Source organism: Zingiber officinale, chromosome 7B, assembly GCF_018446385.1.
Source record: "Zingiber officinale cultivar Zhangliang chromosome 7B, Zo_v1.1, whole genome shotgun sequence".
NCBI lineage: Eukaryota > Viridiplantae > Streptophyta > Magnoliopsida > Zingiberales > Zingiberaceae > Zingiber > Zingiber officinale.
Window position 1 is genome coordinate 10,241,517 of NC_055999.1, and position 14,927 is coordinate 10,256,443.

General features: G+C 34.9%; 1 protein-coding gene and 1 long non-coding RNA gene across 2 annotated transcripts; one reads left to right on the forward strand and one right to left on the reverse strand.

Moving 5' to 3' along the window:
* Window positions 1-315: 315 nt before the first annotated feature.
* On the forward strand, window positions 316-4,715 carry LOC122004154 (glucan endo-1,3-beta-glucosidase-like). The gene is made up of 3 exons (XM_042559082.1): window positions 316-396; window positions 4,326-4,578; window positions 4,690-4,715. The coding sequence occupies exons 1-3, from the start codon at window positions 316-318 to the stop codon at window positions 4,713-4,715; spliced, it is 360 nt and encodes a 119-aa protein (XP_042415016.1).
* Window positions 4,716-5,444: 729 nt separating this feature from the next.
* LOC122005279 lies at window positions 5,445-14,019 on the reverse strand. The gene is made up of 3 exons (XR_006118363.1): window positions 13,710-14,019; window positions 11,660-12,039; window positions 5,445-5,652 (listed from the first exon to the last, which is right to left on the reverse strand). It is a non-coding gene; the product is annotated as an uncharacterized LOC122005279 (long non-coding RNA).
* Between the last annotated feature and the right edge of the window lie 908 nt (window positions 14,020-14,927).

The following is a 14,927-nucleotide window of genomic DNA, read 5'->3' on the forward strand; positions in this document are numbered from 1 at the left end:
TTATATAGGTGGTCTTTGGTTCTTTCTTAGGAATCAAAGTGAGAATCAGAATCATAGTATTGTATAATAGGAATGAGTATAAGTATGAATATCACTGTTAAAAATAATATTTAGTCAGTTGAATATTTTCTATCAAAATAAATTAAAATTTCCTTTTATACCCTTAGAGGAAAATAAGAAAAAAAATTAGATGTGATAGAAAGTTGAATGTCAGAGAAAAATATGATGAGAGAAAGTATGACGAGAGAGAAGATGTTAAGGGAAAGAATGAAGAGAGAAAAAGTCTGATGAGAGAAAATAAGGAAAGAGACTGTGATGGAAGAGACCATGGTGGCAAAGCCGACAACGCTCGCCTCCAGTGCCTCGCCAACCCTTTCCAGAACCAACACGGAGAAGGTAAATCACAGGTAGCTAATAGCTTTTAGAATAGTGACTGGCGCATGTGGGAGGCATTTACCTCGGCTCTGCCGAGATTCAAACCCTAGATCTCATGGTGGCAACACCTCATGCAATAGCCACTAGACCGTCCCAAGGGGACAAAAAAAACTATCCGGGTAAATTTTTTATAGTGACCTGCCCCACCGTCGAAACAATCCCATATTAGAAACACACTAAGGGTGCATTTGGTTGGGGGTTATCCTTGATAACCTTGGTTATCCATTCAAGGTTATCAATGAAAATCCTGTTTGGTTTAGGTAATCAATGATTCCCGAGTAATTTCGATGCCTGATATGTCAATAAAAGGGGCATGCAATCCGAAATTAGAAAACCTCGGAAAACTGAGGTTTTTCTTGATTTGAAGGTTAACAAAATTTTTTTACACAAAATACCCTTGAATATTAGAAAAATATGATAAAAAAGAAAAATGTAAAGCAAAAAATAAAAAAAAAAAAAACATAAAAAAAGAAAAAGACGTAAAAAATTGAAAAAATCTAAAAAATTAATAAAATAATTTTAAAAATATTAAAAAATAAAAATAGAAAAATGTAAAAAAAATTAAAAATAAAAAAAATTGGGAAAAAATAAAAAAAACATAAAAATAGAAAAAACGTAAAAATAGAAAAAAAAACTTAAAAATAGAAAAAACGTAAAAAATTTAAAAAAACATTAAAAACATTAAAAGAAATAAAATATAAAAAAAACGTAAAAAATCTTTAATAAATAAAAAAAATTAAAAGGTCAAAAAAATTAAAAAAACATAAAAATAAAGAAAAATGTGAAAAAGAAAAAATAAAAAAACGTAGAGGGTAAATAATAATAATAATAATAATAATATATGATTGGTTTTGTAACTTAGAGTAATATAGTAAAATATTAAACTAGGTTATTCATTAAAACTTTCAAATAAACAAATTTTTGTTGCATTACTTACATTGAAACAAACAACATTTGGTTATGTTTTATTCTCCGTAACCTTGGTTATATGATTACTTGGTAATCATATAACCAAAGTTATACATGATAACTTGAATCAAACACGCCCTTATAAGGGATTTTTTTTGGAGGCACGATACCACTGTGTTGATAAGAGGTCCCACTACCGAGATAGCACCTCAGTCAACAGACCCCTCAAAGGGGGATTTATTTGTTGTTAAGGGGACTCGAACCCGGAACCCCAGTCAACACAAGTCTCCATGCTTACCACTTGGGATAAGTCACTTTGATAAAAAAAAAAATTATGTTGGGTTATTTTTTTAACGTGACTGGCCCCATCGCAGAATGATCTCATACTCTAGAAACCCCAAAAGGGATTTTTTTGAAGAGGGATAGTACCACACTGTTGTTAAGAGGGATTGAACACGGCACTGCAGGCAACATTAATATGTTACTAAGACGACTCAAACCCAGCACCTCAGACAACAGATCTCTTCGTGCTTACCACTAGGACAAAGGTACTTTGATGTGATGAGAGAGACCATGATGAGAGAGGATGAGCAGAAAGAAAATATGATCAGAGAGAAAGTGTGATGGAGAGAGAATGAAGAGAAAGAAAGTGTAATGAGAGAAAATAAGGAAAGAGTGTGTGATGGGAGAAATTGAGGAGAACGAAAGTATGATGAGAGAGAAAGTGTATTGAGAGAGAAAGTGCGATGAGAAAAAATGAGGAAAGAGGGTCTGATGGAAAGAAAATATGATGAGAGAGGATGAGGAGAGAATGAAGAGAGATAAATTGTGATATGAGAATATGAGAAGAGAGAGTGTGATGAGAGAGATTGAAGAAAAAGAAAGTATGATTAGAGAGAAAGTATGATGTGGAAAAATAAGAAAAAAGAGTGTAATGAGAGAGAAAGCATGAAGAGAGAGAATGAGGAGAGAGAAAGTGTGATGAGAGAGAAAATGTAATGGGAGAGAATGAGAGAAAATGTGATGAGAAAAAAAATGAGGAGAGAGAATGTATGATGTAAGAGATTGAGAAGAGAGAAAGTGTAATGATAAAATGAAAAGAGAGAAAGCATGTTGAGAGAGAATAAGGAGAAAGAAAGTGATATGAAAGAAAAATTGAATAAATATATTAAGGATATTTTCGTCCAAAACTTAATTCGCATTCTTATGCCCGTCAAAATATAAAGGAAGATGTGAGTTTCATCAATACTCATATTTTTAGATTTTATTTCAAAATTTTAATTCCATTTCTATCAACCATACATAAGTTAAAATAAATCCATTCTTTTATTTCCAAATCCCTACACCGAATGCCACTTAATTTCAAACTACCTAAAATACAAGACAATATACTTTTTGATAATAAATATAGGAATAAATATTTTCAATAAAACATACTATTTATAATAGATATTATAATTATTTATTATTAAAATAAAAATATTAATCATCATATGATATAAATTAATTTTTTAATTAATTATAATCTTATTTTTAAAAATTGTATTTTTTATTTATCATGTATAAAATTTATTAATATGTTTTTTTATTTTATTTATTTCCTTTCATCTAATGCGATTAACTTTTACTTTTAAAATTCAACCCCGTCATTTTGTCACAAGTGCATCATCTATAAATAGAAACATATCTATTTATAATAGATATTATAATTATTTTTTTATTATTTAAATAAAAATATTAATTATCGTATCATATGATATAAATTTATTTTTTCATTAATTATAATCTTATTTTAAAATATTTATATTTTTATTTATCATGTATAGAATTTATTAATATATATTTTTATTTTGTTAGGACGCATCGTGTTTCAACTCTAAGATCTCATGTGATAATATCTCAAGTCTCAATTATCGCAACACTCCGATAAAACTAAAGTATCATGGTACATCCTTGAAGATTTTTTCATTCAAAATGCAATCTTTAAACATGACTAATTATAATAATAAATTTTATATATAGTGAGAATTTCAAAATGTAACAATCTAAAGTTTTTTATTTTTCTTTTGTATCAAAAAAAAGTGTAATATATATAGCTAATTATATAAATTCTATATAGTAATATGGTTCATATTAATATTTAATTCAATTAGGAAGGTATTATAAATTGAATGAATTTTTTTCCTGGACTATTTAGTAAAGTCATTATTTGATTTTTTTGGGTGAATATTTTATAATAATAGATAGATTTATCATGATATTCTTATAGTATTTATGGGTTGATTCAATCTAAAATTTATTTAAATATTAATGTATAATTACTATTTGCATCTTTTCTCCGCCTTCAGCCTTCCCAATACACAATAATAGAGTTGTCGGGTTGACTAGACCTGTCCTAGAATTTGTTTAAATATTAATGTATAATTATTATTTGCATCTTTGGGTTATATTAATGTAATTATTATTTGTATTTTTTATTTATATATTAAATGTCTAATTAATTATAATAAGCAGTTTCAAAACTTGGCACGGCTAATATTTTTTTTTAATGACATTCTTTTCTAATTTTCCTTTCTCATTCCCTCTGAGTCAAAATAGATAATGTAATAAGACTCTTAATTATTTGCCTTTCTGTTTTTTTCCTCCCACTTCAAGTAGCGCTATATAAACCTTCTTCGAGCCTTTAAAATCCATCAGCAATTTCGATCCAACAATAATGATGAACGTAGTGAGGAAGGCCATAAGTCTACTTATTTTATCTTGGTTCCTCCTCCCGTGCCTAACGAATGGCTGGGTGAGATTCTCTCTCATAAACGCAAATTCATGTTATTTTTTTTTCAATCTTTTGCCAGATAAATAATTATCATTTGATTATTTGATTAAAGTTGAAACCACTTAGAATTTTTTTCTTCCATATTTTGAACTCTATGTCTTGTCATCAAGATTGATCTAATCGATGAATAAATTAATGAATGTGACAGGTAGCATTGGCGGCGAGATCGTGGTGCCTGTCCATGCCAGGAACGACAAGAGAGAAACTCATGGCGAACATCCAATATGCTTGCGGGGGAGGCATAGCAGATTGCAGAGCGATACAGGAAGACGGCCCATGCTACTCCACGGACATCATCAAAGTGGCAAACTACGCCATGAACGCCTATTACTACGCCACCGGGCATGAGGCCCTCAACTGCTACTTCGATGGTACCGGCCGCATAGTCTACGACGACCCCAGTAAGTCGATAATCAATTTTTTGATTAAAATTGCTAATTAATTAATTTGATCAATTTGCACGCCTTTACTATTCTTGATTCTGATGCTTGGTTCACCTCTCATTGTGGTAGCTTACGATAGCTGCGTATATCATTAATGAAGCCTACTGGATCCTTCATGAAGCAAGCTGGATTGCTTGAGGATAAGGTAGCGTTTGAGGTTTAGTTTGGTCGCACCAAAAATAAAACGAACAAATAAATAAAAATTTGCTTATGTGTTTCCATGTATTAAATTCATTAATAAAGCGATCGCTTATCTTTTTTTTTTATTTTCATGCATCAGAGGGATAAATATAAGTATATATAAGGTTAAACATATTAAAAAATAATATCAGCGTACATATTTTTTTCTCTAAATACAACAATCAAATCTAAAAAATCCACACACGTCTCCACACGTCTCCTATGTTAGAAATAAAAAAGAATTTTGAAACCATTTTTATTATATCCGACAATTGTAAAAATTTTGAAAAGGAATAAAACTTTTACGATTACTAGTACGGATTATAACAAGTGATTACAAAAAATGATTTATTAGTTAAAGTTAAGGTGACGTGGTGATTAAAGTAGAGATAAAGGGGTATCCCACACCTGATTCTGTTGATTACTCAGCCTCTATGTTTTTGGATCTCGCTCAGGGAACTCTATAACAGGACACCCAAGCAAGGACGACTGTATATGAACCCGATTAGATATAAAGACTTTAGGCTTTCTGAAACATCTCAAGTTACCCCTCAGTTTTCTTTTTTTTTTTACAAACACTCTCGACATCTGCAATGTAGATAACCGTAATACAATTCTATTGAAATGATATAGCTTATTCCATGTAATGATAGCTTCTCAAACAAGAGTTTAATAGAAAGAGTCAATGAATCCTCAAACATAAGAACCTCTCACAATAGGACAAGTAAGCTTTGCAATCCTAAAATGCCCGGACAGTGTCACGCGTCCATTCTGTCTTCTCGTCTACTCCGTCCGTAGGCCTTCTGTCATTTCTTGGGAGACATCTTCACTTGTAACGTAGACATCATGAGTCTACGAACCCAGCAAGTACAATCCGATATGAATAAGATGACATCCATAAAGTAGCAGGAATAGCAACTAGTAGACATAAAACATAACTTAAATACAGTATAGCGAAGAAAATACGATATGTACAAGGTTCTACATAGCTAATGAGGGTGAGTATGTCACATATCCGGTAACCACTATTATAGCCAATCAACAGTCCCATGACCCTAGAGGTACCTCCTAGGAGAACATACAGTCATTTAACCGAAGGTAACAATAAATTACAATATCAGTCATAAATTACAGTATCAGTCATAAATTACAGTATCAGTCATGTTTGGAAGGGACCTCCCCAGAGCTCATCCCAGGGCACCCAACCCGTACTGCTACCATATATGCTCATACTCATTCTATTAGCCACATAAGAAAAGAAACAACATCTATCCCCATTTTCTTGTAATCAGTTAATCATGCTTAACTATTCCTTTCATACTGTAACCATTCCTATGTTGAAGGAAAACACGGAATCATGCATCCACGAAAGAGAGCGATATAAAGAAATGGAAATTCAACTTTTAAATCATATAACAATACTGGAAAGAACAAATGAAAACTTGCATCGCGGTAAATAGCTAGAGTAGATTACAATCCCCACAGCCACTAAAAGCAAATAAAAGCCTACTCATATACTAGATTCTATGATAGAACCTTAACACCTACGGCATGCAGAAAACTGGTAATAGACTAAGTTCCGAACCACATCAGAATTAAGCTCCCATCGAATCAAACTCATCCACATGGCAAAACAATCTCAATGAATTCCATGATCATCAAATAAACTCACAACCCAAAGCTGTACAACAACAAAAAAAAAACCAACAGATACGAACTTAAACCTCCAGAAAACTGTAGCTATTTATTGGTACAGAACATCAAAGATAGCATCAAGGATTAACTATACTACAAACTGACCGAAACCTTCTAGTATCAAAAAGGAAAACATTTCAATCAAAACTCCACCGAAGAACAAGAGCAGCCCCATACAAATCCCAACTACCAGGTACAGAAAATCCAACCAAAACTTTTGGTAGATGAAGAACAGAGTAAACAATATCATCCACCCAATTCTGATATCAGAACTCGAGTAAGAATACAAGGAGATGTGCAGCATCAATGGAATTAATAATCAAACCTTTAGCATTGTGGAGAGATCTTGTGAGTTGAAACCAATTAGCACTGAAACACCCAAACCCACACACAAAGATCACAAATTCAGAGCAAGGAAACTCAAGAATAAAACCCATCTGTTAAAGAACATCACAGAACCTCGATTCGAATCAAGAACCTCACGGAATACAACTGCATCACCATGAACACAACCGATCAAGAAATCTTTGCACTGAAACCATACTGCTAAGTCATAATTCCTCAATTCACCAGAAAGGCCCGATCTAATCTAGTACCAAATCATGAGCGCCCAAATCCGAATCGGAAACCAGAACAACTCAAAACAAAACGAGGTCATTTCAGAAGAATCACATCACAATTCATTCATCTATTGAGCATCTCTTTTAGGCATCTAGACAAACATATAATCCGTAGGAACACATAACACTAACACCACGGAACAACAATCAAAACGAACCCAATTCCAATCACAATCCATCAAGCTTCGGAAGCAAACGATCGACTTCTACTAGTTCCTAAACCTTACCTCACAGAAGCCATGCCCACATAATAGAAGTACTTGCCTTTTCTTCCTCATTCCTCCGAAAGTAGTGTCGTCAATTGAGAAGGTTGCGGGGTTTGACGTCTGTTCGCCTCGTCCCCATAGAGTCACTCGCATGAGGTGGCACCAGGCCGGATCTCAGAGCCCAACGATGAGGCTGGTCGGAGACCATGTCGCGATTTCGGCATAGGAGATGAGCGATTTCGACAGAAATAAAGAAGTAGGTATCAGCGTTTTCTAGGGCAAGCAAGGGAGAGGTTCGGCCGGATCTTATATCTAGGTTATCACCCAAATTTTGGGTAATCAACCCAATCAATTCCCAGCTTAATGGGGTATTATCTAGTATCCCATCAATATTAATTATTCTATCCCATTAAACATGTCATACTGATTCATTTTAAACCCCCAAAAATTTATAAAAATTTGTAGAAAATTTCTGTAATTTAATTCCTCGACTATCGCTTGTGGGACTTTACAATTCTCCCCTCCTTGTAAAAATTTCGTCAAACAGTTTGGGATAGCGGTTGTGCACATCCAATTCAGCTCTCAAATAGCTTACTCCATCTGCTGATTTTCGCATAAGACCTTTACTATGCTGAGCCCTTGCTCCTCAGCCTTCGGACTTGACAATCAAGGATTTATTTTAGCCCCTCGTTGTAAAGATCCGGATTTAAATTTTGGATCTCTATCTGACATAATCTGAGCTAGAATTTCATGTAATTATACTAACTCTCATATGTATAGTTCTGCATATCGCGTCATAGTGAAAATGTGTATGTAAATGTAACTATATTCCACTATGCCAAAGTTGTTAGGATTAGATCTACCTAAGCATAAGATCCCAAACCAATCAAGATCCTGCTAGGGATATGAAATCAGTAAACCAGATATCAGTCATTAAATTGGTAAAATTGTATGAACTTAAAAGAATCTTCCTACACAGAGAAAAGGGAATAATCTACACTAATTACCATTAAAAAAATGTAAATAACCAGGAAAATAAACTTGCTCTAAGTAATTTAAACTCTTACTAAATATCTTACAAAGATAGTTAAGAATTGAACCTTTCTCAATTAATATCTTCATATTTCAATAGCATCACAATTTACTATCATCAACACCGGACGTGATGTCATCTAGTGGACGAAATGCTCGCAAGAAGCTTGATGATTAGAAAGCAACGTGAACCTGAGCAACTAGAGGAGTTGGATTACAATGGATCTAGCTTTATATGAAGCAACTAGACAAGTTGGACTACTTCTAATGAAGCTTTTCCTATGTCAATCACTGGATGAGAGGCAATGGTGGACCAAAGCAGCTTACCAAAGGCAGAAACAGCATCACAGGTCAACATTGCCTCCAGCAATCACTTCATTAGAAGCACAGGAGTGATTAACAATGATATAGCATTTGGTACTATAGTATAGTTAATATCTGTATATTTTCCAGAACAGGTGATTCCTAACAAAACTAACCGAAATAAATGATGGTCTACCTACTGGTACTTGTGACAAATGCTCAGACAATTTCTGGAAGAACATGTGTTCTAAAAATCTTGCAATTACTATGAAGACCATCATTTCAAAAAAAAAAATTATGCCTACTGTGAATATATAAACTCCAAAGATCTCTGGGCTCATTTCTCTCTGCATCAGCCTTGAATGTTAGTGTTCAAAATAGATAAGGAAATTGGAAATTGAACTTGGAACATACATTTAGCATGCACTTTTATTAGGATATTAAACAAACTTGCATTCTTACAATTCAAATTCAGATATTTCTTTTCATCAAGTCTTGCTCAAAATAAGAAAAATTCACAAATGTCTTATTCACAATCAATATACCCATGAGAAGTTACAGCATATCACAAGAGAAAGTTAGCAAGTGACGATGCCCATTTTGACGTACAAGAAGCAATAATGCCAGTCAAATAGTACATGGATAAGAAAACATAACAATTTTCCACACTCAATATCTGGCTTGTCTTCAGTTTGGCAAGTATTAAGTATATCAATGCAGTAATAGTATCAGCATGAGGGTTTGTCTTTTTAACCTAAATATCCTTATATGCTTCATGTAATTACACTACCTTCCCATATAAACCCAAACCCCACTGGGCATTGGCTTTGTTCTATTACAACTTTCTCTAGGGACCCCTAGTATTCATATATAAATTAAATTGGTTTTTAACTGGTCTTATAGTTGGGCATTAACTTGATGATGGAGCTGTCAACCTAATTTTAGCTAATAGCTTATGTGATGCAAGTATGAACAAGCATGACTTGATGATGATACTAACACCTAATACATGAAGAAGAATGCTTTGCTTAGTTGATAATAGAACTGTAAACATAATCTTCACTAAAGAAGGAGAAACCTAACCTTCACATAGAGACTAGAAGTACCTCCAACTCAACATTCGATAACTGGAACATCTCCAGTGGACATTAGCTTAATTCTATAGAATTTTCCCTCGGCACCCAACTTGCTATGATCAATTACATGGCCATCCCATATAAACATAGGCCTTAGCATTCCTATATCTATTCAATTGTTTTGCTTTGCTGATATTAAACCTATAAACCTAATCTCCGCTAATATCTAACAACATAAAAAGAAGAAGAGGTATACAAAATGGCATCCAATGGGTAAGATACTGATGACTCTGGAATGATATGTGAAATGGCAACACAATTCTGAATCCTGATGGGCTTGGAACATTATTCCTCTTGACATATTGGACAAGACACAACTTGACCAGTTACATTATTACAACTCGTCAACCTTGTCCATTAAGCTCGTGTCTCTAGACATTTAAAGTTATTTCCCCTGCTTTCTTGACAGTATAACTCAGTCTTATATGTTTATTCAAAAAAAAATATTTTTTTACTTGAAAGATCCCTGTGAAATTTCATTGTATATCTATTACTTAGATTTGGCTAACAAAGATGGTTGCATTTCATGTATTTAGTTATATGAATTGCCTTAGGTTTATAGCCAAATATTCTAACAAATGCATAACTGTTAATTTTCTTATAATTTACTGGCATGAAATGCATTACCATCAATGCACTAAAAACATATACTCTTCATTACCTCACCTATACATATTTAGGGGGCGTTTGGTTCTTTCCTAGGAATAGGAATCGGAATGGGAATCATTGTATTGTGGAATGGGAATGGGTATGAGCATGGATATCACTCTTAAAAGCAATGTTTGGTTAGTTGCATATTTTCTATCGGAATAAATCAAAATTTCCTTTTTTACCCTTAAAAGAAAATAAGAGAAAAAATTAGATGTGAGAGAAAGATGAATGTGAGAGAAAAATATGATGAAAGAGAATTATGAGAGAGAAAGTCTCATGAGAGAGAAAGTGTGATGAGAAAGAATGAAAAGAGAGAAAGTGTACTGAGAGAAAATGAAAAAAGAGTGTGATAGGAGAGAGCATGATGAGAGAAGATGAGAGAGAAAATATGATGTAAGAGAAAGTATAATGGGAGAGGATGAAGAGAGAGAAAATGTAATGAGAAAAATGAGGAGAGAGTGTGTGATGAGAGAGATTGAGGAGAGAGAAAGTATGGTGTGAGAGAAAATATGATGAGAGAGAAAGTGTGATGAGAAAAAAAGAGAACAATGAGTGTGATGGGAGAGATTAAAGAGAGAGAAAGTATGATGAGAGAGAAAGTGTGTTGAGGAAAAAAAAAGGAGGGAGTGTGACAAGAGAGATTGAGGAGAGAGAAAGTATGATGACAGAGAAATTATGATGAGAGAAAAAGAAGGAAAAGAGTGTGATGGAAGAGATTGAGGAGAGATAAAGTATGATGAGAGAGAAAGTATGATGAGAGAAAAAAGAGGAAAGAGAGTGTGATAGAAGAGATTAAGGAGAGAGAAAGTATGTGATAAAATGATGAGAGAGAAAATATGATGAACAGAAAAAGGAGAGAGAAGTGAATGAAAGAAAAATAAATAAATATATTTTGATATTTGATATTAAGGGAGAAAATTTTAGTTTTAGGTCAAGGGTATTTTTGGAATAAGGGAATATTTTGATTGATGAAAATAGGGTAATGGCTCATTGAAGGGGAGGTACATGGGAATGAGTTATTACCCAATTTCAAGGATTCATTCCCTTATTTGCATTCCTATTCCTATAATCCAAACATTAACAATGACAATCAATGATTCTCATTCCCATTCCCCACTCATATTCCCCTAAACCAAACGCCCCCTTATATAACATTCATGTCCTAGCTAGGTTATCAACTCAAATTCAGGTTTGTATTAAGGTAAATCTTACAAACCTGAAGGCAGGAGTAGCCGAGTTCTTGGCGAGATGGCGTGCGCACACTGTCCTTTAGGAGTGTCTGCTCTGATAGCAACTGAAACATCCCCAAGTTACCCCTCAGATTTTTTTTTTTTTTTACAAACACTCTCAACATCTGCAATGTAGATAACCGTAATACAATTCTATCGAAATGATCTAGCTTATTCCATGTAATGATAGCTTCTCAAACAAGAGTTTAATAGAAAGAGTCAATGAATCCTCAAACATAAGAACCTCTCACAATAGGACAAGTAAGTTGTGCACTCCTAAAATGCTCGGACAATGTCACGCGTCCATTCCGTCTTCTCATCTACTCCGTCCGTACGCCTTCCGTCATTTCCTAGGAGATATCCTCACCTGTAACGTAGGCATCATGAGTCTCGAACCCAGCAAGTACAATCCGATATGAATAAGATGACATCCATAAAGTAGCAGGAATAGCAACTAGTAGACATAAAACATAACTTAAATACAGTATAGCGAAGAGAATACGATATGTACAAGGTTCTACATAGCTAATGAGGGTGAGTATGTCACATATCCGGTAACCACTATTAGAGCCAGTCAATAGTCCCATGACCCTAGAGGTACCTCCTAGGAAAACATAAAGTCATTAAGCCGAAGGTAACAATAAATTACAGTATCAATCATGATTGGAAGAGCCCTCCCCGGAGCACATCCCAGGGCACCCAACCCATACTGCTACCGCATATGCTCATACTCATTCTATTAGCCACATAAGAAAAGAAACATCATCTATCCCCATTTTCCTGTAATCAGTTAATCATGCTTAACTATTCCTTTCATACTGTAACCATTCCTATGTTGAAGGAAAACACGGAATCATGCATCCACGGAAGAGAGCGATATAAAGAAATGGAAATTCAACTTTTAAATCATATAACAATAGTGGAAAGAACAAATGAAAACTTGCATCGCGGTAAATAGCTAGAGTATATTACAATCCCCACAACCACTAAAAGCAAATAAAAGCCTACTCATATACTAGATTCTATGATAGAACCTTAACACCTACGACATGTAGAAAACTGGTAACAGACTATGTTCCGAACCACATCAGAATTAAGCTCCCATCGAATCAAACTCATCAACATGGCAAAACAATCTCAATGAATTCCATGATCATCAAATAAACTCACAACCCAAAGCTGTACAACAACAAAAAAAACCAACAGATACGTACTTAAACCTCCATAAAACTGTAGCTATTTATTGGTACAAAACATCAAAGATAGCATCAAGGATTAACTATACTACAAACTAACCGAAACCTTCTAGTATCAAAAAGGAAAACATTTCAATCAAAACTCCACCGAAGAACAAGAGCAGCTCCATACAAATCCCAACTACCAGATACAGAAAATCCAACCAAAACTTCGGTAGATGAAGAACAGAGTAAACAATATCATCCACCCAAATCTGATATCAGAACTCGAGTAAGAATACAAGGAGATGTGCAACATCAATGGAATTAATAATCAAACCTTTAGCATTGTGGAGAGATCTTGTGAGTTGAAACCAATTAGCACTGAAACACCCAAACCCACACATAAAGATCACAAATCCAGAGCAAGGAAACTCAAGAATAAAACCCATCTGTTAAAGAACATCACAAAACCTCGATTTAAATCAAGAACCTCACGGAATACAACTGCATCACCATGAACACAACCGATCATGAAATCTTTGCGCTGAAACCATACCGCAAAGTCACAATTCCTCAATTCACCAGGAAGGCCCGATCTAATCCAGTACCAAATCATGAGCGCCCAAATCCGAATAGAAAACCAGAACAACTCAAAACAAAACGAGGTCATTTCGGAAGAATCGCATCACAATTCATTCATCTATTGAGCATCTCGTTTAGGCATTTAGACAAACATATAATCCGCAGGAACACAGAACACTAACACCACGGAACAACAATCAAAACGAACCCAATTCCAATCACAATCCATCAAGCTTCGGAAGCAAATGATAAACTTCTACTAGTTCCTAAACCTTACCTCACAGAAGCCATGCCCATATAATAGAAGTACTTGCCTTTTCTTCCTCGTTCCTCCGAAAGTAGTGCCGTCAATTGAGAAGGTTGCGGGGTTCGGCGTCTGTTCGCGTCATCCCCAGAGAGTCACCCGCATGAGGTGGCACCTAGCCGGATCTCAGAGCCCAATGATGAGGCTGGTCGGAGATCGTAAGGTGGAGAGGAAGAAGAGGCGCCGCGATTTGGGAATAGGCGATGAGCGATTTCGGCAGAAACAAAGAAGTAGGTGTCAGCATTTTCTAGGGCAGGCAAGGGAGATGTTCAACCGGATCTTATATCTAGGTTATCACGCAAATTTTTGGTAATTAACCCAATTAATTCCCAACTTAATGGGGTATTATCTAATATCCCATCAATATTAATTATTCTATCCCATTAAACATGTCATACCGATTCATTTTAAACCCCCAAAAATTTATAGAAAATTTCTGTAATTTAATTCCCCGACTATCGCTTGTGGGACCTTACACTTTCACACTAGAGAGGACGCGCTCGATCAGTCAAGGGCATGCCGGGTTCAAATGAGTCTGACCGGATAAAAGAATAACCAGGTTCTAGGTCTTCCAAAAACTCTTTACATCTGTATAATCGAGTGACGGACTAACAGGGCTCAGATTACTTATGGTTCTTTTGGTTCGCCCCAGCCGAGTAAAGGCCAGCCGATTTTATCACCCTTAGCCTCACAAAGGTTTCGATACAAAAATAGGCAGATAAAATCCGACCGAGAAAAAATTGGGCAAGCTTAACAACAATTAGCCTCATTAAAAATCTTAATATATGAATGGTCAGATAGAGGTCGGTCGAACATAAGACTCTCTATATACGCCCGGCCAGGCAAGGACCGAGCAAGCTTAGCAACAGTTAGCCTCATTAACAACCTTAATATACGAATGACCGCTTAGAGGCCGGTCGAACATAAGACTCTGTGTATGCCACGTTGGGCAAAGACCGAACGGGCTTAGAAACACTTAGCCTCATTAACAACCTTAATATACAAATGGTCGGATAGATGCTGGTCGAACATAAGACTCTCAGTATACTCCGGGCGGGCTTAGCAACACTTAGTCTCATTAAAAACTTTAATACACGAATGGCTGGATAGAGACCGATCGAATATAAGACACTGTGGGTATGCTCGACTCAGCAGGCTTAAAGAAACTTATCCTTAGGAAACTCTACATAT

What these genes read in the sequence shown, in the direction of transcription:
- LOC122004154 (XM_042559082.1), top strand. Translation starts at nt 316, where the DNA reads ATGGAAGAGACCATGGTGGCAAAGCCGACAACGCTCGCCTCCAGTGCC. An exon ending in CCAGAACCAACACGGAGAAG is followed by an intron (nt 397 to 4,325) that starts GTAAATCACAGG and finishes TGAATGTGACAG; the next exon opens with GTAGCATTGGCGGCGAGATC. An exon ending in CATAGTCTACGACGACCCCA is followed by an intron (nt 4,579 to 4,689) that starts GTAAGTCGATAA and finishes TCATTGTGGTAG; the next exon opens with CTTACGATAGCTGCGTATAT.